Raw genomic sequence first — 22,639 nt, 5'->3', positions numbered from 1 at the left:
TGACATCTTGAAACATGTCCATATTACACAGGAGGAAGTGCTGGAGGTCTTAAAACACAAAGGTGGATAAATCCCCAGGACCTGATCAGGTGTACTGTAGAACTCTGTGGGAAACTAGAGAAGTGATTGCTGGGCCCCTTACTGAGATATTTGTATCATTGATAGTCACAGGTGAGCTGCCTGAAGACTGGAGGTTGGCTAACATGGTGCCACTGTTTAAGGGGGTAAGGAAAAGCCAGGAAACTATCGACTGATGAACCTGACATCAGCGGTGGGCAAGTTGGAGGGAATCCTGAGGGAAAGGATGTACATGTATTTGGAAAGGCAGGCGCTGATTAGTTGATAGTCAACATGGCGGCATGGTGGCACAGTGGTTAGCACAGCTGCCTCACAGCGCCTGAGACCTGGGTTCAATTCCCGCCTCAGGCGACTGTGTGTGTGGAGTTTGCACATTCTCCCAGTGTCTGCGTGGGTTTCCCCCGGGTGCTCCGGTTTCCTCCCACAATCCAAAAATGTGCTGGTTAGGTGAATTGGCCATGCTAAAGTGCCCATAGTGTTAGGTGAAGGGGTAAATATAGGGTAATAGGTCTGGGTGGGTTGCGCTTCGGCGGGTCGGTGCAGACTTGTTGGGCCGAAGGGCCTGTTTCCAAACATGGTTTTGTGCGTGGGAAATTATGTATCACAAACGTGATTGAGTTTTTTGGAGAAGTAACAAAGAGAATTGATAAGGGCAGAGCGGTAGACATGATCTATTTGGACTTCAGCAAAGCGTTTGACTAGGTTCCTCAAGTTTAGATCTCATGGAATACAGGGAGAACTAGCCATTTGGATACAGAACTATCTTGAAGATAGAAGACAGAGGGTGGTGGTGGTGGTGGAGGGTTGCCTTTCAGACTGGAGGCCTGTGACCAGAGGATTGCTTTTTGTCATTTATATAAATGATTTGGATGTGAACATTGGTGTCATTTGCAAACTTACTAACAAAATTGGAGATGAAGTGGACAGTGAAGGAGGTTACCTCAGAGCACAATGGGATCTGGATCAGATGGGCCAATGGGCTGAGGAGTGACAGATGGAGTTTAATATAGATAAATGTGAGGTGTTGCATTTTGGAAAGGCAAATTAGGACAGGACTTACACACTTAATGATAAAGTCCTAGGGAGTTTTTGGAACAAAGAGACCTTGGAATGCAGGTTCATAGTTCCTTGAAAGTGGAGTCACAGGCAGTTAGGATAGTGAAGGTGGTGTTTGCTATGCTTTCCTTTATTGGACAGAGCATCGAGTACAGGAGTTGGGAGGTCATGATGCAGTATATTGGTTAGACCACTTTTGGAATAGTGTGCACATTTCTGGTCTCTCTCTCCTATTGGAAGAATGTTATGAAACTTGAAAGGGTTCAGAAACTATTTACAAGGATGTTACCAGGATTCGAGGGTTTGAGCTACAGGGAGAGGTTGAATAGGCGGGGGCTGTTTTCCCTGGAGCGCGCATGCTGAGGGGTGACTTTATAGAGATTTATAAAATCATGAGGGGCATGGATAGGGTAAATAGATAAGGTATTTTTCCTGGAGTGTGGGAGTCCAGAACTAGAGGGCCTAGGTTTAGGGTAAGAAGAGAAAGATATAAAAAGGGGCAACTATTACACGTGGAGAGTAGTGGGTGTAATAAATGAGCTGCCAAAGGAAGTGGTGGAGGCTGGTACAATTACAGCATTTTAGAGGCATTTGGATTGGTGTATGAACAGGAAGGGTTAAAGAGGGATATAGGCCAAATGCTGGCAAATAGGACTAGATTAGCTTAGGATATCTGGTCAGCATGCATGAGTTGGACCGAAGGGTCTGTTTCCGTGCTGGACATCTCTATGACTCTAAGACCATATAAATAACATCCACAGAAACCCCTGTCCACCACTTAAGTCATCTCTTCAAAAAATTAAATTGCATTTGTCAAGCATGACATCGTTATTAGCTAAAAATAAAAGTGTACAGTCACCCTATCCTTGAATTCTAGATTTTAGTACTTTCCTAACAACAGATGTTTGGCTAACCAGCATACCACTCCTTAGTTTCCTTATTTCAACTTCCTTTAACAGCAGGTTGACGAGCAGAATTTGGCTGTAAATTACTTTGTAAGTTTTAGAGACTGAAGTACTTTCTTTTAACTCCAGATTCCCTCCAGCTGATCAGAGTTGGGAAACACCTATCGTTTCCTGGCTGTGGGGCCTCTTGTGGTGCAGTGGTAGTGTCCCAACATCTGACCCAGGAGGCCTGGGTTCAAGCCAGACTGCTCCAGAGGTGTGTAACAACATCTCTGAATAGGTTTATTAGAAAATATCTCCTTTTCTGGCTTTGACAGCTGTCTATCTCATGGACAAGGTTCCCTCCTAGTATTGGGCAGGGTGAAAAATCAATACAATCTCCAAAGCCCTGAGCCAGTCCGACTACAGCCCAATGTATTTCAGTCTTTAATATGTTCTCAATCAAGACAGATTCCTCCGTTCGTCTGAGAACATATCAGGTCTAAGATTGGAGGCCTTTGGTTACGTGCATGATGTACAGAGGCTACAAAACAGTCAACAAGTCCCAGAGAATAGAATTCAAATGTGTGGAAATTTTTAATTGACCTAAAACTAACTGCCTTAATTGTCCGTACCCAGTCTGGCTCTTTGTGATTCCAATTCCAAATCAAAATGATTGATTCTTAAACTGACTTGTATCGGGTGAAATTTGAATTTAAATTAAAAACAAATTGGTGATAGTAACCATCAAACTATATTCTGAAAAAGAGACATACCAGTCTCAGTCTCAATGTTAACTCTGTTCTCTCTCCACAGATGCTGCCAGACTTGCTGACTTTCTCCAGCATTCTGTGATTACAAAACAATCATCGAATGTGATAAAAACTCACTGGGTTCACGGACATCCTTTAAGGAAGGAAACTGACGTCCTTACTCAATCTGACCTACAAGTGACTCCAGACCCACAGCAATGTCGTAAACTCTGAACTGACCCCTGAATTGACTGAGTGTGACATTCAAGGAAAAAAGTTAAAAATCACAACGCCAGGTTATAGTCCAGCAGGTTTATTTAGATGCACTAGCTTTCAAAGTGCTGCTTCTTCATTGGGCAGTTGTCAAGGAAAGATGGGGATGGACAATAAATGCTGTCAGTGATGCTCCCATCCCATAAGGGAAGAAAATAAATAATACAGCTCACCACTATCTTTGTCGGGATAGACTGCAAATTCCTACCTTCTCAATGATCCCCACATCGTTTGCAGTGATTACAATTTATAAATAGTATTGTGTAAAACATATTTCCCAAGAGCATTACAAAACCAAGTATGTCCCCAAGCCACAGGAGGAGACATTTGGTCAGGTGACCAAAAGCTTGGTCAAAGAGGTAAATATTAATGAGTGTTTTAAATGAGGAAAGTGACCTGGAGAAGTGGAGAGACTACCATATAGTAAAATGACCAGACTCACTGAAACCAACTTCAAAGCTTACAATATATAGATCTGAACTTATAGCTGAGTTACTGATCCAACTCTGTCATTACACTATCATACACTGCTGATCAGAGTTAGTGAAGAGGTCAGGAATAGCAGACTTACTGCTGCACATCCCAATAACTGGACATTGCTTTTCTTGTTGGAGCTCCTGCTGGCTAAGGTTAACTCATTTAACACAGAACACATCAGACCTGGGATCACCCTGCCTGTGTGTGTCTGAGCACCATACCGACAGATCTTGCAGCAAGTAAGCCACCTGTGGGAGCTCTGGAACAAGCTTTAAGAACCTCCAGACATCACTGATCTGTGCGGCTCTGGGTTAATGGATAAAATGATAACAGAACTGTGCACGTACCTCATGAACTGTTTCCGTGCCTCTGCTGCTGGGGGCTCATTGTCACCCAAATCAATGTGGTTACTGAGGGTATCCTCCCCAAGAAATTCCTCCTCTTCATCGAGTACTGAGAAACAACAAGAAAGGACTTCATAACAATCCAGAGTTAGACCATGCTGGTCTGTGTGAGGGTTACACTCAAAACAGAACCCACCCAGAAGCCTGGAACAATGGCCATGGAAAGTCCTGCTGCAGAGCACTTTGCTGTTGGCTGGCCAGCCGATTCCAAACGAATGACAGAACTGATTTCATAAACAATTTTATTGGGAGCTAAACTTAGACTGTATGGGGCAGGATACAGTCCTGATTCCCAGGAAAAGGCCCAGATCATAGAACATTCCCTGCAGAACCAGCTGGCAACAACTGCTCCTTCACTGGCATTCACTCAGCTCAGATAGCAAGAAACAGAGAATAAGAGAGAGACAGATGGATAGAGCTAATTCCCTGATTCATGCCTTGGTGTTAAGAATGCTCAGCGTCATCAGCAGGCAGGCTTTCATGAATGGTTTCTCTTTAATCATAACTGGCTCTTTATCCTCTGGATTAACAGTTTACTTTTTAATTTTGCAATCCTGGTGGGAAATCTCAGACAAAGCAAGTATCAGGAATCTAACTCCAACTCCAGCACTTGCCAGGGTTCAAGACCGACCATTTGGTACAGTGACCTTGTTTACCAATGGGCACCAGAGCCCAAAAGCTCTCTCTGAACCAACGCAGAGGGAACGTTCATCAATGCAAAGATCAATCTAGCCTAGTGATCAGCACCAAGTTCACCCAGTCTGCACAGAAACCTCGGTCAGTTGCTTGCTTGAGCTAGAATGTGCTTATGTGACTGGTCTGTTATATTGTCTGGTTTCTGTAACATTGCATGCATGTGTCCACCTGTGTAATTGAGGGGGAATGCTGGTCTGGGCCCAATAACGTAAGTAGGAGATAGCAGTGGGAAGCTGTGCTTGGAGTCCCAGGAGATAGGAGAAGTGCTAAATGAGTATTTTTCATCAGTATTCACACTGGAAAAAGACAATGTTGTTGCGAAGGATACTGCAATACAGGCAACTAGACTACAAGGGGGTGTTAGCAATTCTGGGCAAGTGTGAAAATAGATAAGTCCCCTGGGCCGGATGGGATTTATCCCAGGATTCTCTGGGAAGCCAGGGAGGAGATTGCCAAGCCTTTGGATCGGATCTTCATGTTGTCATTGTCTACAGGAACAGTGCCAGAAGACTGGAGGATAGCAAATGTTGTTCCCTTGTTCAAGAAAGGGAGTAAGACAACTCTGGTAATTACAGACCATGAGCCTTACTTCGGTTGTGGGTAAAGCGTTGGAAAGGATTGTAAGAGACAGGACTTATAGTCATTTAGGAAGGATTAAGTTGATTAGGGATAGCCAACATGGTTTTATGAAGGGTAGGTCATACCTCACAAACCTGGAGTTCTGTGAGATGGTGGATGAGGGCAAAGTAGTTGATGTAGTGTATATGGATTTCAGTAAGGCATTTGACAAGGTTCCCCACAGGAGGCTATTGCACAAAATGTGGAGGCATGGGATTGAGGGTGATTTAGCATTTGGATCAGAGATTGGCTAGCTGGAAGAAGACAGAGGGTGGTGGTTGATGGGAAATGTTCATCCTGGAGTTCAGTTACTAGTGATGTACCGTAAGGATCTGTTTTGGGGCCGCTGTTTGTTATTTTTATAAATGACCTAGTGAGGGCATAGAAGTATAGGTTAGTAAATTTGCAGATGACACTAAGGTTGGTAGAATTGAGGCTAGTGACAAAGGATGTTGCAGGTTAGAGGGACATAGATAAGCTGCAGAGCTGGGCTGAGCTGAGAGGTAGCAAATGGAGTTTAATGCGAAAAAGTGTGAGGTGATTCACTTTGGAAGAGCAACAGAAATAAAAAGAGTTCTGGGCTAATGGTAAGATTCTTGGTACTGTAGATGAACAGAGAGATCTCTGTGTCCATGTACATAGATCGCTGAAAATTGTCACCCAGGTTGATAAGGTTATTAAGAAGGCATATGAAGTGTTAGCTTTTATTGGTAGAGGGATTGAGTTTTTGAATCCGTGAGGTCATATTGCAGCTGTACAAAACTCTGGTGCGGCCACGTTTGGAGTACTGCATATCCGATCACCGCATTATAGAAGGAATGTGGAAGCTTTGGAAAAAGAGTTCAGAGTAGATTTACCAGGATGTTGCCTGGTATGGAGGGAAAGTCTTATGAGGAAAGGCCGAGGGACTTGAGACTGTTTTCATTAGAGAGCAGGAGGTTGAGAGGTGACTTAATTGAGACATATAAGATAAATCAGAGGGTTAGATAGGGTGGACAGTGAGAGCCTTTTTCCTCAAATGGTGATGGCTAGCAGGAGGGGACATAGCTTTAAATTGAGGGGTGATAGATATAGGACAGATGTTAAAGGTAGTTTCTTTACTCAGAGTAGAAGGGGCGTGGATCACACTGCCTGCAATATAGAGACGCGCCAACTTTAAGAGCATTTAAATATTCATTGGATAGGCATAGGATGAGAATGGAATAGCGTAGGCTTCAGATTGGTTCCACAGGTAGGCGCAACATTGAGGGTTGAAGGGCCTGTCCTGTGCTGTAACGTTCTATGTTCTATGAGTTTCACAGTCACAAACTTACCATCTGGAAGATTGTCTGCAGCATGAGTTTTGGAGAGATTAGAGGGAAAAAAGAAAAAAGGTACAAAAGTGAACATGTTATAACCTGCAAGAGCTGGAATTCAGCATGCTTGCTGTCTGTCTGTCTGCTCTCAATAACACTGCATGGTAAGGTGGAACTGGCATACACCAGCCCCACCCTCTGTGCTTCACAAACTCTGGGTTATTCATCCTTTGGATCAATTGTGCTTCCCCCTCCTCTCCCCTTTCTTTCTCTTACCCTTTTAATGCTTGAATGTTACAGTGCAGGAGACTATTCAGTACAGAAATCTTCTCCTATGGCTTTGCAAGATCTGATTAGACCCAACTGAATTTTTCCCATAGCCTGACAGTATCTTCCCTTTTAAGCATTCATCCAAGTTCCCCTTTTGATAGTTCCTGCTGAATATGCACCATTGCCCTCTGAGGCACTGTCCTCAAGGTTCATGTGGAATAAATATTCTCAACTTTCCCCGAGATTTTCTCCGCGGTCTTGGTTACCAACATTTCAAATCACCGAGAACAGTTTAGTTTTACTTCCTTTATCAAAAGCACTATACAATTTCGAATATCTCTATCAAATCTCCTTTAATCTTCTCTACAGCAGAGAATAATCGCAGTTGTTCTGTTATTCCCTGCACCCTAAAAGCAGAATGAGATCTAACTAAATATTTTAAGAAGTTTCAGCACAATTTCCTTGTGTTGGGTAATCTATTCTTCTCTCGAAGAAACCGAGAATTCTGCATTTATTTTGATTGACAGCTTCCTGGACTCATTCCATCGCCTTCAAAAACAACACACCAGTTAATGCTTTGTTAAAATGCTGTAGGTGTTAGCGCCTAATAGTCATGTGACAGTTTTCCAATTACCTTGGGCCTCTGCCCTCAGCCCTAAAATCCTCCTACCTGTTGGCTCATCTTCCTCCAAGTCATCTCGCTGGGCGTAGTTTCGTAGGAATTCTGCAAAGGCTCCGTTCTGGTTCTGCAGCTCCTGATATGATCCCATCTCGGAGATTCTGCCATTCACCAACACCACAATCTGATCCACTTGAGGCAGGAAGCTGATCCCGTGTGTCACAAGTACTCGAGTCTGCAAAGGCAAAATAAAACCAACAAGAGGTCAAAGGCTGCAGCACAAATCACACTGTGAAGAGAGCAGATAAAACTATTCAGTACCCAGTCCTCACTCTCACGACAGCGGGAACGGAAGGGAGGGAATCATGATGGCCTAAGCAAACAAATATTCAACATGATCACCAGTTTCCGCCCTGGCCTTCAAATTCATTTATTCACTGGTTTCATCAAGAACCAGTTTCAGAAAACACAAATATTTTTTTTTTAAAGATATTTTTATTAGAAATTTAATATTTTGACAGATTTACAAAAATAAACAGAACTTTCAAGCACAAACATTAATATAAAAATAGATCTTAAATATATAATCATCGAAATTCAAAGGAATGATACTAAAGAAGAAAGAAAAACAATGAAACTCAGTTAACTACTAATCTAATCCACAATTATCCAGAGTGTATAGTTGAGTCACTTACATCCTTCAAACAAGAGAAAATGTTCTCTAATACACTCATAACAGTATAATAAAAAGGAAACTATTTCCAAACAATAAGAACAAAAAAAAACATGTTTGAATGGAGATCCTCCCCCTTGTTCTCAGGGGGCCTTACTTCCTTTCTAAAGGTCCACCATATCCTCTCCCAAACAGTGTCCCACCCTTGACCCGGGTGCTCCTTAATAGGATTTAGATATAATACCGAGCTAGAGTTAACAGTGAGCGCCCCACCCCCACCCCTCCCCACCCATACCTGAGTATATCTGATAGCATCAATGCCATGTACAAACACACATAACTATAAAATTACAACTCCAACAGATTACAGTTAAGTATAATAACATAAAATAGCAAGGGAAGACAACCCTGCTCCCAGAAGCAAAAGTAAAGTAGAGTAAAGTATCCACTTCTCCCCACGGAGTGTGGAAGAGGCAAGCCAACATAAATTGTCTCTTACGATTTATTTAAACGAGTCTAAAAGTTCCTTAGCCTCTTCTGGTGATCTAAAATTATACTCGGATCCTTCGTGGGTAAAGCGTAACGTCGCTGGGTAGCGTAAGGTGTATTGAATATTTAAGTTCCTTAGACATTTCTTCACCTCATCAAACGCCTTCCTCCTTCATGCCAAAGCCGGGGAGAAGTCCTGAAATAACATAATCTTGGATCCTTCATGGATCATGGCTTTAGGATCCTTTCCAAGATTTCTGGAGGTATCCAGGAGTATCTGCCTCTCCCTATAACTCTGCAGCCGGAACAGGACCGGGCGTGGGCGCTGGTTTGGGCCAGATCCGTGTACTGCGACCCGGTAGGCCCACTCCACCCTTACCTGGTCAGTTTCAGCCCCCAGGTTTAAAAGCTGGGGCAGCCATCGCTCCAGAAATGCTGCTAACTGTCCCTTCTCTTCTTGTTCAGGGAGGCCCAGAAGACGGATATTCTTTCTCCGATTTCTATTATCCAGGTCATCCATGTAGATTTCAAAGGCCCGGACTCTCTGCTCCAGAGCTCGTACCTGTTCTGCAGCTGTTTGTGCTGCAGCCTCGGAGGTCGTGGCCTTTAGCTCCGCCCCCTCCACTCGGCCCTGTAATTCCTCGAGAGCCTGGCTGTGTTTCTGCAGCTTTTCTTCGAATGCATTCCATCTCTGTCGGGATTCTGCAATGAAATTGACGAGTGTCGTTTCCAGCCTGGCAATCATCTCTACAAGGCCTGTTTTTACATCAGCTGCAGCCGGAGGAGGAGAGGAGGGTGGGGGAGGGGTCTTTGTTTTCTGAGAGCTGCGGGATCCCTTTCGTTTACTCATTATCCACTTAATATTAAACTGCTTAAATATAATAGTAAACAGCTAATTAAGGTTAGAAAATGTTTTTGGGTGGTTTGGTAAGTGTGGTGGGAGTGAGTAACTCACTTTACCCAGGTTTTGGGAAGAGCTCTGTAAACTCAGACTTGCTGAGTCGCTGCCATCTTGGATCTCCGAAAACACAAATATTAACTCAAATATGTCACCACAGAGATATTCTGCATTTCCATATCAAGTCATATAACCTAACAGAGTAATACATTCAGCTGCGTTGCTGACTGCACCATTCAGTTAGATTTGATCATTGTTTATTCAGGGTAAAGGTCACTCACGGTGTAAATTATAGAAACATGAAAGACAGGAGCAGGAGGCGGCCAATGGACTCTTTGAGCCTGCTCCACCATTCAATGTAATCATGGCTGATCATCCAACTCATCCTGCTGTTCCTGCTTTCTCAAAAGGAAACCATACCATTTGATTCCTTTAGCCCTAAAAACTACATCTTAGTTTCAAACATTCAATGCTTTAATCGCAGCCTCTTTTAGTGGGAGTGAATTCCCCTCTCTGGGTGCAGCCATTTCAGATCTTAGTCCAAAATGACCTAATCCGTATTCTCATATCTTAACAGCTAATTCTGGACTCTCTGGTCATTGGGAACATCCATCCTGTGTGTATCCTGTCTCCTCCTGTTCAAACTTTATAAGTTTATAAGAGATGCCTCTCATTCTTCCAAACTCCAGTGAAGTTTTTATTTATTTGAAGATGTGGTATTGCTGGTTCGGCCACCATTTTATTGCCCATCCATAACTACCCAGAATCAATCACATTGCTGTGGGTTTGGAGTCACATGTAGGTAGACCAGGTAAGGATGGGAGTTTCCCTTCTCTCGTCCCAACTGATCCAGACTGCCATCCCATGAAGTAGCTTGGGAAAGCTTTGTTCTTTTCCCTCCATAACTGGAATATCCTTCCTCAAATAAAGAGGCCAAAACTGCACGGACTACTCCCCGAGCAGTGTCAGCAGGGCCCTGTACAGCTGCATGAAGAAATCCCTCTCCTGTACGTGAATCCTCACTAGGGTGGTCCACATGCAGTTTACTGCCTTCACCACCTGCCGTACCTGCATTGCTTACCTCAGTGACCGGTATACGAGAACATCCAGGTTCTGTTAGCCTCCTCTTTTCCCAATTTATCACCATTCAGATCATAATCTGCCTTCCTGTTTTGGCTTCCAAAATGGATAACCTCAGATTTATCCACATCATGCATCATCTGCCCACTTAGTTTGTCCAAATCCCATTGCAATGTCTCTGGATCCTCCTCACAGCTCACCCTCCCACCCAGCTTTGTGTCATCTGCAAACTTGGAGATATTACATTTTGTTCCACCATCGAAATGATTAATTATTGTGAATAGCTGAGGTCCTGGCACTCATCCATGCGGTACCCCACAAGTCACTTACTACCCGTTACTCAGAAAAAGAGCCAGCTACCCTTGCTCTTTGCTTTGTCTGCCAACCAGTTTCTATCCATGTCACTACTCCACCCCAATGCCATGTGCTTACATTTTAAATAGCAATCTCTTCTGAGACCCTACTGAAAACCTTCTGAAAGTTCAACTAAACCACACCCACTGGCTCTCCCTTATCAAAGCCTACTAGTTTCACATCCTTGAAAAATTCCAATAGATTTCTCAAGTGTGATTTCCCTTTTGTATATCCATGCTGACTGTCTGATCTTGTCACTGTTTTCCAAGTGCTCGGTTATTAAATCTTTTATAATGGACTCTCGCATTTCCCCAACTTCTGATATCAGACTGACCAGTTAGAATTCCCTTTTTCTCTCTACCTCCCTGTGAAAGTACAGAGGTTACATTAGCTACCCTCCAATCCATAGGAACTGTAACAGAGGCTACAGAATCTTAGCAGATGACCACCAAAACGTAAACTCTTTCCAGGGCCACTTCCTCAAGTACTCTGGGATAGAAATGACCAGAAGCACATTACAGCAGAGGCTGGAATCTGTCCAGAAAACAGCAAATACTGGAAATCACAGTGGGTCAGGCAGCATCTACCGAGTAAGCAAGCTAAATATTTGAGTCTAGATGACTCTTTATCAGAGCTCAAACAATCAGGCCCTAGGGATTTATCTGCCTTCAATCCCACCAATCTCCTGAATGGTATTGATTTCCTTCAGTTCCTACCTTTCACGAGACCCTGTGCTCCCTAACATTTTTGGGATGTTATTTATGTCTTCCTTTGTGAAGGCAGAACCATAGTATGTATTTAATTGGTTTGCCATTACTTGTTCCATTTCTGACTGTGAAAGGACCTACATTTGTCTTCATTCATCTTTTGCTCTTCACAAATCTATACAGGTTTGTTTTTACGATCAGCTTGTATGTTCCCTGCACACGTTCACACTATTTTTCACTCTTTAATCCCTCCGTCTTCCTTTGCTGAAATCCAAACTGCTCCCTCTCCTCAGGTCTGCTGTTTGCTTTAGACAATTTGTATGCCCCTTCCTTCAATCTAATACTATTTCTAATGTTCCTTGTTAACCAGAGCCAGCCACCCTTTTCGGTATTACGTATGCACCAGACAGGAATGAACAATTGTTGCAGTTCATCCATGCTCTCTTTAAACGTTCGCTATTATCTTTCAACAGTTATCCATTTAAGCTACATCCCCAATCAGAATCAACTCACACCTCATACCACCAGTTCCTTTATTTCGATTCAGTCTCCGAATCAACAGTATCACTTTCCAGCTAACTGAAGAATTTTATCATATTATGGTCACTGTTCACAAGGAAACAGCCCTTCCTGATGAAGCGCTTATGCCCGAAACATTGATTCTCCTGCCCCTCGGATGCTGCTTGACCTGCTGTGCTTTTCCAGCACTACACTTTGACTGACTCTCCAGCATCTGCAATCCTCACTGTCTTCTAGTTGCTATTCCCAAGGGGCCTTGCACAGCTAGTTTGCCAAGTATTTCTCTCATTACACAGCACTAAGATGGCCTGTTCCAAAGTTGGTTTCTCATTGCTTTGATCCAGAAATCCATCCTATATACACTCCTGAAATCCTCTTCTACAGCTTTGTTACTAATTTGATTTGCCCAATCTACATGCAGATTAAAGTGACCCATAATATTATAGATATTCCTGTAGTGTTTGTATTCTAATTTCCTGTTTAATGCCTTCCTCAGCATTAGCACTAAAAGGTTGAGGCTCAGTATACAACTCCAATATTGTTTTCTGTCACTTGGGGTTTCTAAGCTTTACTCGTCCAGATTTCATTCACCAGAGTTCTTAAATTAGAGAAGTTACATTAGCTACGCTCCAATCCATAGGAACTGTTTCAGAGGCTACAGAATCATGGTAGATGACCACCAAAATGCACACTCTTCTAGGGCCACTTAAGTACTCTGGGATAGAAATGATCAGGAGCAAATGACTGCAGATGCTGGAATCTGTACTGAAAACGACATGGATGCTGGCTGACCTGCTGCGATTTCCAGCATTTGGACACTAAGCTAGCTAACATTTGGAGTCTAGATGACTCTTTCTCAGAGCTCAGAAATGATCAGGCCCTGGGGATTTCTCTGCTTTCAATCCCAGCAGTTTCCTGAATGAGTCTTCCTCACTACGTTAAATTCCTCTTTGACTAGCAAGATTCCCTATCTCCTTTTTTGTCTGTCCTTCCAAAAATCTGAATGAAACTGGATTTTCAGTTCCCTTTTCCTAGCCACATTCCCGTGATCCTAATTATATCGTATTTGTTTAAATCTGCATAATTAATTCATCCACTTCATGAATGCTCTGTGCATTGAGACACAAGGTCGTAATAAGTGTCTCTTTAACATTCGAGACCCATTCACATTATTTTGGACTGCAGTTCTGTTTGATAATTGCCCTTCAATTCTCTATCACTTTTCTTACATTTCAAACTGTCTTTTGCCCTTATTTCCTCTCTCCGCATCGGGTCCCATTCCCCCTGCTATTTTAGTTTAAAGGCTCCTAACCATTCCAGCAAATATTCCCCTGGGGTCATCAGTCCTGGTTTTGCCCTAAATATAAGAAGCTAGGGACCAAGTTTGAAAAGTAGGGCCTTAAAAGCAATCTCAGGATTACTACCAGTGCCACAGATGTATCAGTGGCTGGGGTGGCGTGTGTGTGTGTGTGTGTGTGTGTGTGTAGCGGTGCAAGGAGGGAGGATTTCAGAATGTTGGGCTTTTGGGACTGGTTCTGGTTCGGAGAGAGTTGGGACTCCAGAACGTCCTACATCTGCTCCAAGACATCCTTGGCCTTGGCACCCAGGAGGCAACAGATCATCCTGGAGTCTCCTTTGCAGCAATGGAAGTCCTTCCACTATTACTATTGCTTTCCTAACACGTATTCCTTCTCTCCTCTGTTGCAGAGGTGCAATGAATTTGGCTTTGCTGCTTTCCTGAGAGTCCATTTCCCCACACAGCAGCATCAAAAGCTGTTTGCAGGAGAATGGCCACAGGGGACTCCTGTAGTTCCTTCCTAACTGTATAGACTCTGTTGATTCGAGAGAAGAGTCATTTACCATGTGACTACGCAGGGTTGGTGAAAGATATTTTACCATGTGAGTACGCAGGGTTGGTGAAAGATATTTTACCATGTGAGTACGCAGGGTTGGTGAAAGATATTTTACCATGTGAGTACGCAGGGTTGGTGAAAGATATTTTACCATGTGAGTACGCAGGGTTGGTGAAAGATATTTTACCATGTGAGTACGCAGGGTTGGTGAAAGATATTTTACCATGTGAGTACGCAGGGTTGGTGAAAGATATTTTACCTTTCCCTTCAACACTCCTTCTGGGCCGATGACTTTATCGAAAATGTGTTTCGCCACATGGGCATCCACAGCCGAAAGGGGGTCATCCAGGAGGTACACATCCATGTCGCTGTACACAGCTCGTGCCAGACTCACCCGCTGTTTCTGCCCTCCGGACAGATTTATTCCCTGTAAAAGGAGCATTGGATAGTCAGTGTAAAGCCCTAGTTCAGAGACTGATGGAGAAGGTAGATGTGAGTGGAGACACTTACTTTTTCACCAATCTCAGTCTGGTCTCCTCCAGGAAGTACATTCAGGTCAGTGATGAGTGCACAGGCTTCCAGAACCTGTTGGTATTTCTGTTCACTAAGGAGCTCCCCAAAGATAATGTTGTCTTTCAAGGAGGCATTCCGAATCCAGGCCTGCTGAGGAACGTAGGCAACAGATCCCTGCCAGTTAAAAGGAAAATACTTATGTATGAATAACTGCAGTCTTCACAAACGAACCTTTCATTTTTAAAATTACACTCACATTATCACCCAAAACCATTATCTATTTGATGGTAGCCACTTACATCTGAAGTATTCAGAATTTAAGCAGAAACAGCTAGATGCATTCACTATTTCGTACCATCCTTATGTTGTAATAAATAAGAACATGCCAAAAAGCTCAGTGCATCAGCTCCAAACATATGTGACTCGCTGATTTTGGATCAGAATCGCTGCCCCCATTTTTGCTGCTGTTAACTCATCATTGTCACTGAAAGCTGCTCTAGACTCATCAATCAAGAATCGAGGAGCAGTAGGCCATTCAGTCCATCAAATCTGTTTCACCATGCAATCCAACCATGGCTGATCATTTACTTTAATGCATTTACTCCACACTTTCCAAATTCCTTTGACAGATTTCTGAATACCAATCTCTACCTTAAACAGACCCAAAGGCTCAGCTTTCACACTCTCTGGGACCTTCCAAATATTCATAATCCTCAAACTGAAAATATATTCTCCTCATTTTGATCCCAAGTGGCATCACTCTCACCTTGAAGTTGAGCCTCTGGTTTTAGACTTCTCAATCAGCTTCACTGGATCCACCCTGTCTCGGCAATTAACTACTTTATAAGTTTCATTGAGATCATCTCCCATTTCTTGAAAGTGTAGAGAATACAGTTTCCCCGGTCTCTCCTCATAAAACAGTTTTAGCAGCCCCAGGACAAATCTGATGAACTTTCTTCGCACTCACTGTACAGCAGAAATATCCTTCTTGAGGTTTAAACGTGTGTGGTCTAACCAACTGAAGCAAGACTTTGTTACTCCTGTCCTCAAATCCTCTTGTGGTAAAGACCAACATATCATTAGCCTTCCTCATTCCCTTTATTTGCCCCATTAGTAATTGCATTACCACTTCTTCAGATATTTAATCCATCACTTCTTACTGGAGTTGATCCATCAACATTACACAGAGCTGTGCCCATGAGTGCCTGACTGCGATTTTAACTATAGACGTCCACCTGCCCCGAGGAATGAGTCAGAGAGTGGGGGTACTCACATGGATTGCCACGCTGCCCTCCAGCTTCTCCATTTCTCCCAGAAGAGCAGAGATGAGTGAGGATTTACCACATCCAACATGACCAACCACTGCCACCAGGGAGCCCTGTGGCACCATCAGACTGATCCTGGATTAAACAAACAAGAAAAAAGGACAATTTGCAGGTTTCACTTTTAGAATCAGAAGTTCCAAGGCAGCACAGAGACCCAGGTAGCTGGATCACCGCAGCAAGAGAGACTTCAACCCCAGGGCATCAATGTGGACTTCAACAGTTTCCTCATTTCCCCTTCCCCCACCTCACCCTAGTTCCAAACTTCCAGCTCAGCACTGTCCCCATGACTTGTCCTACCGGTCTATCTTCTTTTCCATGTATCCACTCTACTCTACTCCCCCCCCCCCCCCCCCCCCCCCCCCCCCCACCAACCAATCACCTTCATCCCCTCCCCCACTCACGCATTGTACTCTATGCTACTCTCTCCCCACCCCCACCCTCCTCTAGCTTATCTCTCCACGCTTCAGACTCTCTGCCTTTATTCCTGATGAAGGGCTTTTGCCCGAAACGTCGATGTCGCTGCTCCTTGGATGCTGCCTAAACTGCTGTGCTCTTCCAGCACCACTGATCCAGAATCTGGTTTCCAGCATCTGCAGTCATTGTTTTTACCTAGATCTATTGGTCAGTCAGGAAGCAACACAACAGGATTTAAACTCAAGGTTTCAATTAAGGGACTGACAGAGGAAAGGAATCTCTCAGGGAACTCTGAGCAAGGGTGAGTTAGGTTAACTCTGTCTTTTACTTGCACCTCAGGGTCAGAGCTTCAAGTCTAATTGCAGAATTTGGAGCATGTTCCTATCAGACATTCCTACTGAAGTGTGCCAAAGTGTCAGTGTTTGTGGATCACTGCACTGCCACAGGCTAAAATGTGCTCAAATTCAGTTGTTCTTTCTTTGAAAACAAATATATAATTGCATTAGAAGCAGTCAGAGAAGGCTAACCTGGCTTGTTCCTGGACTGAAGCATTTGAGAAGAGACTGAACACACTTGGCCTGTATTCAGTGGAGCCCAGAAAACTGAGATGTGACTTTATTGAAACATACAAGATCTTGGGGCAATGACAAGGTGGATAGTCAAAGGATGTTTCCTCATCCTGAAGTAGAGCAGAACTGGGAACACTTAAATAAAATGTCTTCCTTTTCAAGATAGATATGGAGAATTTTTTCTTTCCTCACAGAGTAATTAGTTTGTGGAATTTGCTTCCTTGGTGCACTGTAGAAGCAGGATCATTGAATCTATCCAAGGCCGACTCAGACTGAGTTTAATAGGAATGGGAATTACAGTCATGGGCAGACAGGGAAGAGCAATTGAAACAACAAGCAGAAGGCCTGAATGGTTTGATCCTGCTCATGAGTTTTATGACTGTCTCTCGTTGCCCATTTACCCACAGCAACAACATTAACATTGCACACACTCAACAGAAGGAGGGAAATGAATTCAACAGATTTTTGCTTTTCATTGTTTGGCAATTTCTTGTTTAGTTCTTCACAATCAGGAAGGTTGTAATGAAGCTTAATGCAGGGAGGAGGGAAGGAGTACGAATGCTTGAATATTTGAAGCAGAGGAGTACACTCAAGAGGAGGGAGAAATTGGTGAGAATAAGTCCAGATGTGAGATGGACCTTCACCAATCAAACACAATCCATCCCTTGCCTCTTGTGTCTAACCTTAAGCCATTTTTGAATTACCTGGGAGCTTGGGGAACCTTTTGTTCCCTCACTGCTGCGTCCAAGGCAATGACTTGGCCAATAGAGTCAACTTGTCAATCAATCAGCCCTCTTTACCTTCGTAATATAAACTGACGTGATAGTTTGAAATTCAGCATCCTTGCATTTAGCCAGATGAGTGCAAGATGAGAAGTTTCAGCAAAATATCACTCTTCAGAAATATTGGATTGAAGTTGTCTTGGAGAGTACATGAAGCCATAACTGAGTGGGTGAAACTGTGGCCCAACAGGCCTGCAGCACTTGGAAACAGGGACCACAGGGAGGAAGCCTCACGCTCAGCATCAGCATCCCCATCCCAACTCTCAGTCAATGCCTGGAATGCCATACAGTACTCAGAGCCCTCGGCAAAGTGCTTGTCCCCAGTGTCTCCCTCACCAATCCATCCAGAATCTGGTTTCCACCTTATCCCAGTGGAAGTACTTTAAGGTTTTACTGTTAAACCTTTGAAGTGCAAGATCACAACTTGAAACATGCTTACCCATCGAGAACAACAGGATCAGTCTTTCCCCAGCTGAAGGTTCCGTTCAGCATGGTGATAGCATGTCCTACAAAACAGAAGAGAAAAGTTAGAGATAGACAGTGTCAGAAGGGAAGACACAGGAGGAAAGGATGTAATTGAGAGACACAAACGGCGCGGGAGAGACAGAGAGCGAGAGCGCATGATAGCAGGAGCGTGCAAGAGGGGGAGGGACAGAGAGCGAGAGCGTGCGGGGGGGGGTGGAACAGAGAGCCAGAGGTGGAAAGACAGAAAAAATGAGAAAGAAAGAAAGGGAGAGAGACAGGGAAAGAGAAATGGGTGATAAAAATAGAGGAAAAGGGTTTTGGAAGTAAATATATTAAAAGAGAGTAATGAAGGAAGAAAATGACTAAAAGAGGAGAGAAATCACAAGAGAAAAGGGGTGTGATTACGCAAAACACTGCAATATTTCAAAATATTGAGATTAATGCAAAACAGGTTCAGACAGAGGACAATTACCTGTTGCAATTTTTTGTCTCTCAACATTTGTGGGATCCAATTCATCATGACTCAGGAAGTTCTGCAATCGCTTCAGTGAAACAGTGGCCTGAGAAAGAAAGAGAGTACAATGGATGCAAACCCCAGCAAGGGCTAAATGCAGAGACAGAAAAAGAGGAAATTCACAATTAGATAATTTAAATAAAAGGACATCTTCTATATTTCTGGAGAAACATCAGCCTTTGAACAAAACACCAAATCAGCAGTCACCCACAGTCCTTTGAGGGGATTTGATGTTCGTGTCAACTGCTTTCAGAAAACAAAGCTCCCCCCGCCCCGCCAGTTCTCTCTTACCTTGGAGAATTCAGTCCGAGGACAGAGGATGTGACTGAATGTACTGGATGGACTGGCCAGATAGTTATTTTTTTTGCTTTATCACTTTATGTCAAATTTATATTAAAATTCTTATAAAATAAAACTCAGCATCTGAAATGGACCGAATTTGGCAGGTTGCTTAGCAGATGATAGAAGTAGGATGTCTATGTCCCATCAACCCTGCCTCTTGCCAGGACTGATCACTTATTGTTTGTCACAATTCCCCCTCAAGATATCAAACTTGACTATACCATTGCCAGTTTGTGCCTGTGCCATTCTAAATTGATGCTAGCTCAGTTCAGCTCAATTAGGCGGAGACCAGAAAAAAAAAGTTGCTGCATCCAAACCTTATGAGCCTTGGCTTCTAGAAGAGTCCCTGGGAAGAGGCCAGATAAAATGAAACAAATAACTTTCTGCAAAACATCATTTTTCAACTGCTATAAAACAAGTTGAGATCACTCAGCTGGTACCTCTGCCACCTGGTCTGAGCAAACACTGCAGTGTCTAAGGGTCAGTGCTGAGCAAGCGCCATACAAGATAATCCATACTGAGGAAGCTCTGTACTGGTCGAGTGATCATCATTTGGGTGTGATATTAAAACAGAGTTCCTGTCTGATTTCGGAGGTGAAAAAGACCCCATGGCATGTTGAAGAGCAGCAGGCATATTCTCCCAAGTGCCCTGACCATTTTTTCTCTCTCAAATAAGTTCACTAAATAGGGTTCTGAAGAAGAGTCACTTGACTTGAAACGTTAGCTCTGCTTTCTTCGCACAGATGCTGCCAGACCTACTGAGTTTCGCCAGCCATTTCTGCTTTTGTTTCACTATATATAGAGCTCTGAAGAAATGTAACATTAGATTTGAAATGTTAACAGTTTCTCTCTGCAGCTGCTGTCAGAGCTGAGTTTCGCCAGCACTTTGTCTTTTTATTAAAATACTTGACTGGCCATTTTCTCATTGCTGTTTTGAGGAAAGTAGCCGTGTGCCTCAAGACTGCTGTATTTGACACATTGTAATACTGAACACTGTTTAAAAATTGGCTTGAAGGCATTTTCAGATGTTCTAAGGAGATAAATTTGCATTACAGAAATGCAAATACTCTCATATGATTCTCTTCAGCCTGACCCAAAGCCGCACCTTCCTGGAAGAAAAGCAAGACACGCTGGTCACCTCTCGGCCCTGATTTGACTCTACAGGCTAAAAGGGATTTGTTCCCCTCACTTGCCATCTTCAATGGACTCTCTCTCTCTCAACGGTACAAGAGGACGTGGTCCCAGGAAGTTCTCACCTGAACCACACCACTGATGACTTGAGGCAGCATGTTGAGTGGAAACCGGAGGATGTTGAACAAAGACAAGGAGACAAAAGCTTTCTGTGCATCCAATACATTATTCTCGTCAACAGTCACATACACCGCAAAGGTTGTCAAGGCAACCTAAATTAGAACAGGAGAGAAATGACAACCATTATGTTGAAGGCTTAGTGGAAGTCACCCTAGGAGAAAGTGAGGACTGCTGGAAATCAGAGTCAAGTGCGCGGTGCTGGAAAGGCACAGCAGGCCAGGCAGGGTCTGAAGTGCAGGAGAATAGATGTTTCGGGCATACGCCTGATGAATGGCTTATGCCCAAAACATTGATTCTCCTGCTCACTGGATGCTACCTGATCTGCTGTGCTTTTCCAGCACCACACTCTCAGCTTAGTGGAAGTGAATACTTTCCCACATGTGACTACCATTAACACTCCCAATGCAGGTACAGCATGGGATTAGATATACAGCAAAGTTCCTTCTAACTCTTAAACTGAAACTGAGCTCCTCTACACTGTCCCCACCAAACATTCCCACAGTAAGATTGTGTACACTTAATCATTCTGTTTAAAGAGATGAACTAACTCAGATACTGGCATCAGCTAAGGCCTTTTCTAGCTGTACTAGGGAGGTCCCTGGACTAGTCTAACCTGATCCAATCTTTTTCTCTCTTTATTCATATATCACCTATTCCTAGTTACTCTTGATAAAGTGGCAGAGAGCTGCCTTACAGAGGGCTGCAGTCCATGTGCTGTAGGTATACCCACAATGCTGTGAGGAAAGGAGCCCCAGGACTTTCACCTAGCAACACTGAACAACGGCGAAATATTTGCAAATCACGAGGTGAATGGCTTGAAGGGGAACTTGTAGGGGGTGGTATTCCCAGGTATCTGCTGCCCTTGTCCTTCTAGATGGAAGTGGTCATGAGTTTGGAAGGGGCTGTCTAAGGAGTCGTCATGGATTTCTGCAGTGCACCTTGTAGATAGTACACCCTGCTGCTACTGAGCATTGGTGGTGGAGGGAGCAGATGCTTTGGATGAGGTGCCAATCAAGTGGGCTCTTTTGTCCTGGATGCTATCAAGTTGAGTGTGTTGTTACAGCTGCATCCATCCAGGCAAGTGGGGAGCATTCCAGCACACACCTAACCTGTGCCTTATACATGACAGACAGGCTTTGAGTGGTCAGAGTCCCAGCACGGAAACAGGCCTATCAGCTTAACCCATCCAAGTCAACCAGGTTTCCTAAACTGGACAAGTCCCATTTGCTTGCATTTGGCCTATATTCCTCAAATCCCTTCCTATCCATGTATCTACCAAAATGCCTCGGAAATGTTGTAATTGTACCCACCTCTACCACTTCCTCTGGCAACTCATTCTATTTATTCACCACCTTCTCTGTGAAAACTTTACCTCTCGGGTCCCTTTTAAATCTTCCCGTCTCACCGTAAATCTCTCCCCTCTAGTTTTGGTCTCCTCTACCCTGGGGAAAAGACCTTGGCTATTCACTTTATCGGAGCTCTTTATGATTTTATAAACTTGTACAAGGTCACCCCTCAGCCTCCTATGATCCAGGGAAAGATGTCCCAGCTTATCCAACCTCTCCTATAACTGAAATCTTCCAGTCTCATCGAGATCCTTGTAAAGTGTTTCTGCATTCTTTCCAGTTTCATAACATCTTTCCTATAGTACGGCAACCAGAATTGTACACAGTGCTCCAAAAACGGCTTTACCAATGTCTTGTACAACCGCACTCAATACTCTGACCACTGAAGACAATCACGCCAAACACCTTCTTCATCACCCTGAGTACCTTTGATGCAACTTTCAAAGGAACAATATACCTGCACTCCTAAGTCTCTGTCTGACAATACAGCCCAGGCCATGAGGTTGCAGATTATGTGCGAAATACAATTCTGCAGCTGTCGTTGGCCCACAGCACCTCGTGGATGCCCACTCTTGAGTTGCTAGATCAGTTCGAAGTCAATCCTATTTCCCATGATGGTAATGTAACGCAACACACTGAAGGGTAAGGTCAACATGAAGGGGAGACTTCATCTCCAAAAGGACTGTGCAGTGAACACTCTTACTGATTCTTTAATAGACAGATACATCTACAGGAGGCAGATTGGGGAGGTTAAGGTCACGTATGTTGTCCCTCTTGTGGATTGCCTCACCACCTGCCCAGTCTAGCAGATACATCCTTGGTGCTTCTGAGCCATTCTTGGTGACTGAAGTCTCCCACCCAGAACATATTCTCACCCTCTGTTTCCTCCAAGTGATGGCCTAATGATTTTGTCATTGGACTGTTAATCCAGACAATCAGGTAATGATCTGGGCAGCTGGGTTCAAATCCTGCTGAGGCAGTTGAAGGAATTTGAATTCAATAAAAATTTGGAATTAAGAGTCTAATTATGATCACAAATCCATTGTCAATTGTTAGAAAAACC

The 22,639-nt window shown here is 43.7% G+C and overlaps 1 protein-coding gene across 4 annotated transcripts in view; it reads right to left on the bottom strand.

Moving 5' to 3' along the window:
• The window catches only part of abcc3 (ATP-binding cassette, sub-family C (CFTR/MRP), member 3), a 149,636-nt gene that overhangs the window by 37,203 nt on the left and 89,794 nt on the right, over positions 1-22,639 (bottom strand). For all 4 annotated transcript variants that reach the window (XM_060844661.1, XM_060844663.1, XM_060844664.1 and 1 more), the window contains exons 13-20: positions 20,176-20,322; positions 18,536-18,623; positions 18,038-18,104; positions 15,782-15,908; positions 14,506-14,682; positions 14,255-14,422; positions 7,474-7,657; positions 3,868-3,973 (exon numbers count right to left, since the gene is read on the bottom strand). In XM_060844661.1, coding sequence (XP_060700644.1) covers positions 3,868-3,973; positions 7,474-7,657; positions 14,255-14,422; positions 14,506-14,682; positions 15,782-15,908; positions 18,038-18,104; positions 18,536-18,623; positions 20,176-20,322 — 1,064 coding nt within the window. The remainder of the gene's footprint in view (positions 1-3,867; positions 3,974-7,473; positions 7,658-14,254; positions 14,423-14,505; positions 14,683-15,781; positions 15,909-18,037; positions 18,105-18,535; positions 18,624-20,175; positions 20,323-22,639) is intronic.

This window comes from Hemiscyllium ocellatum, chromosome 25 (assembly GCF_020745735.1).
Source record: "Hemiscyllium ocellatum isolate sHemOce1 chromosome 25, sHemOce1.pat.X.cur, whole genome shotgun sequence".
Taxonomy (NCBI): Eukaryota; Metazoa; Chordata; class Chondrichthyes; order Orectolobiformes; family Hemiscylliidae; genus Hemiscyllium; species Hemiscyllium ocellatum.
The sequence above is the reverse complement of the archived record's forward strand: the minus strand, read 5'-3'. Positions and strand labels throughout refer to the sequence as shown.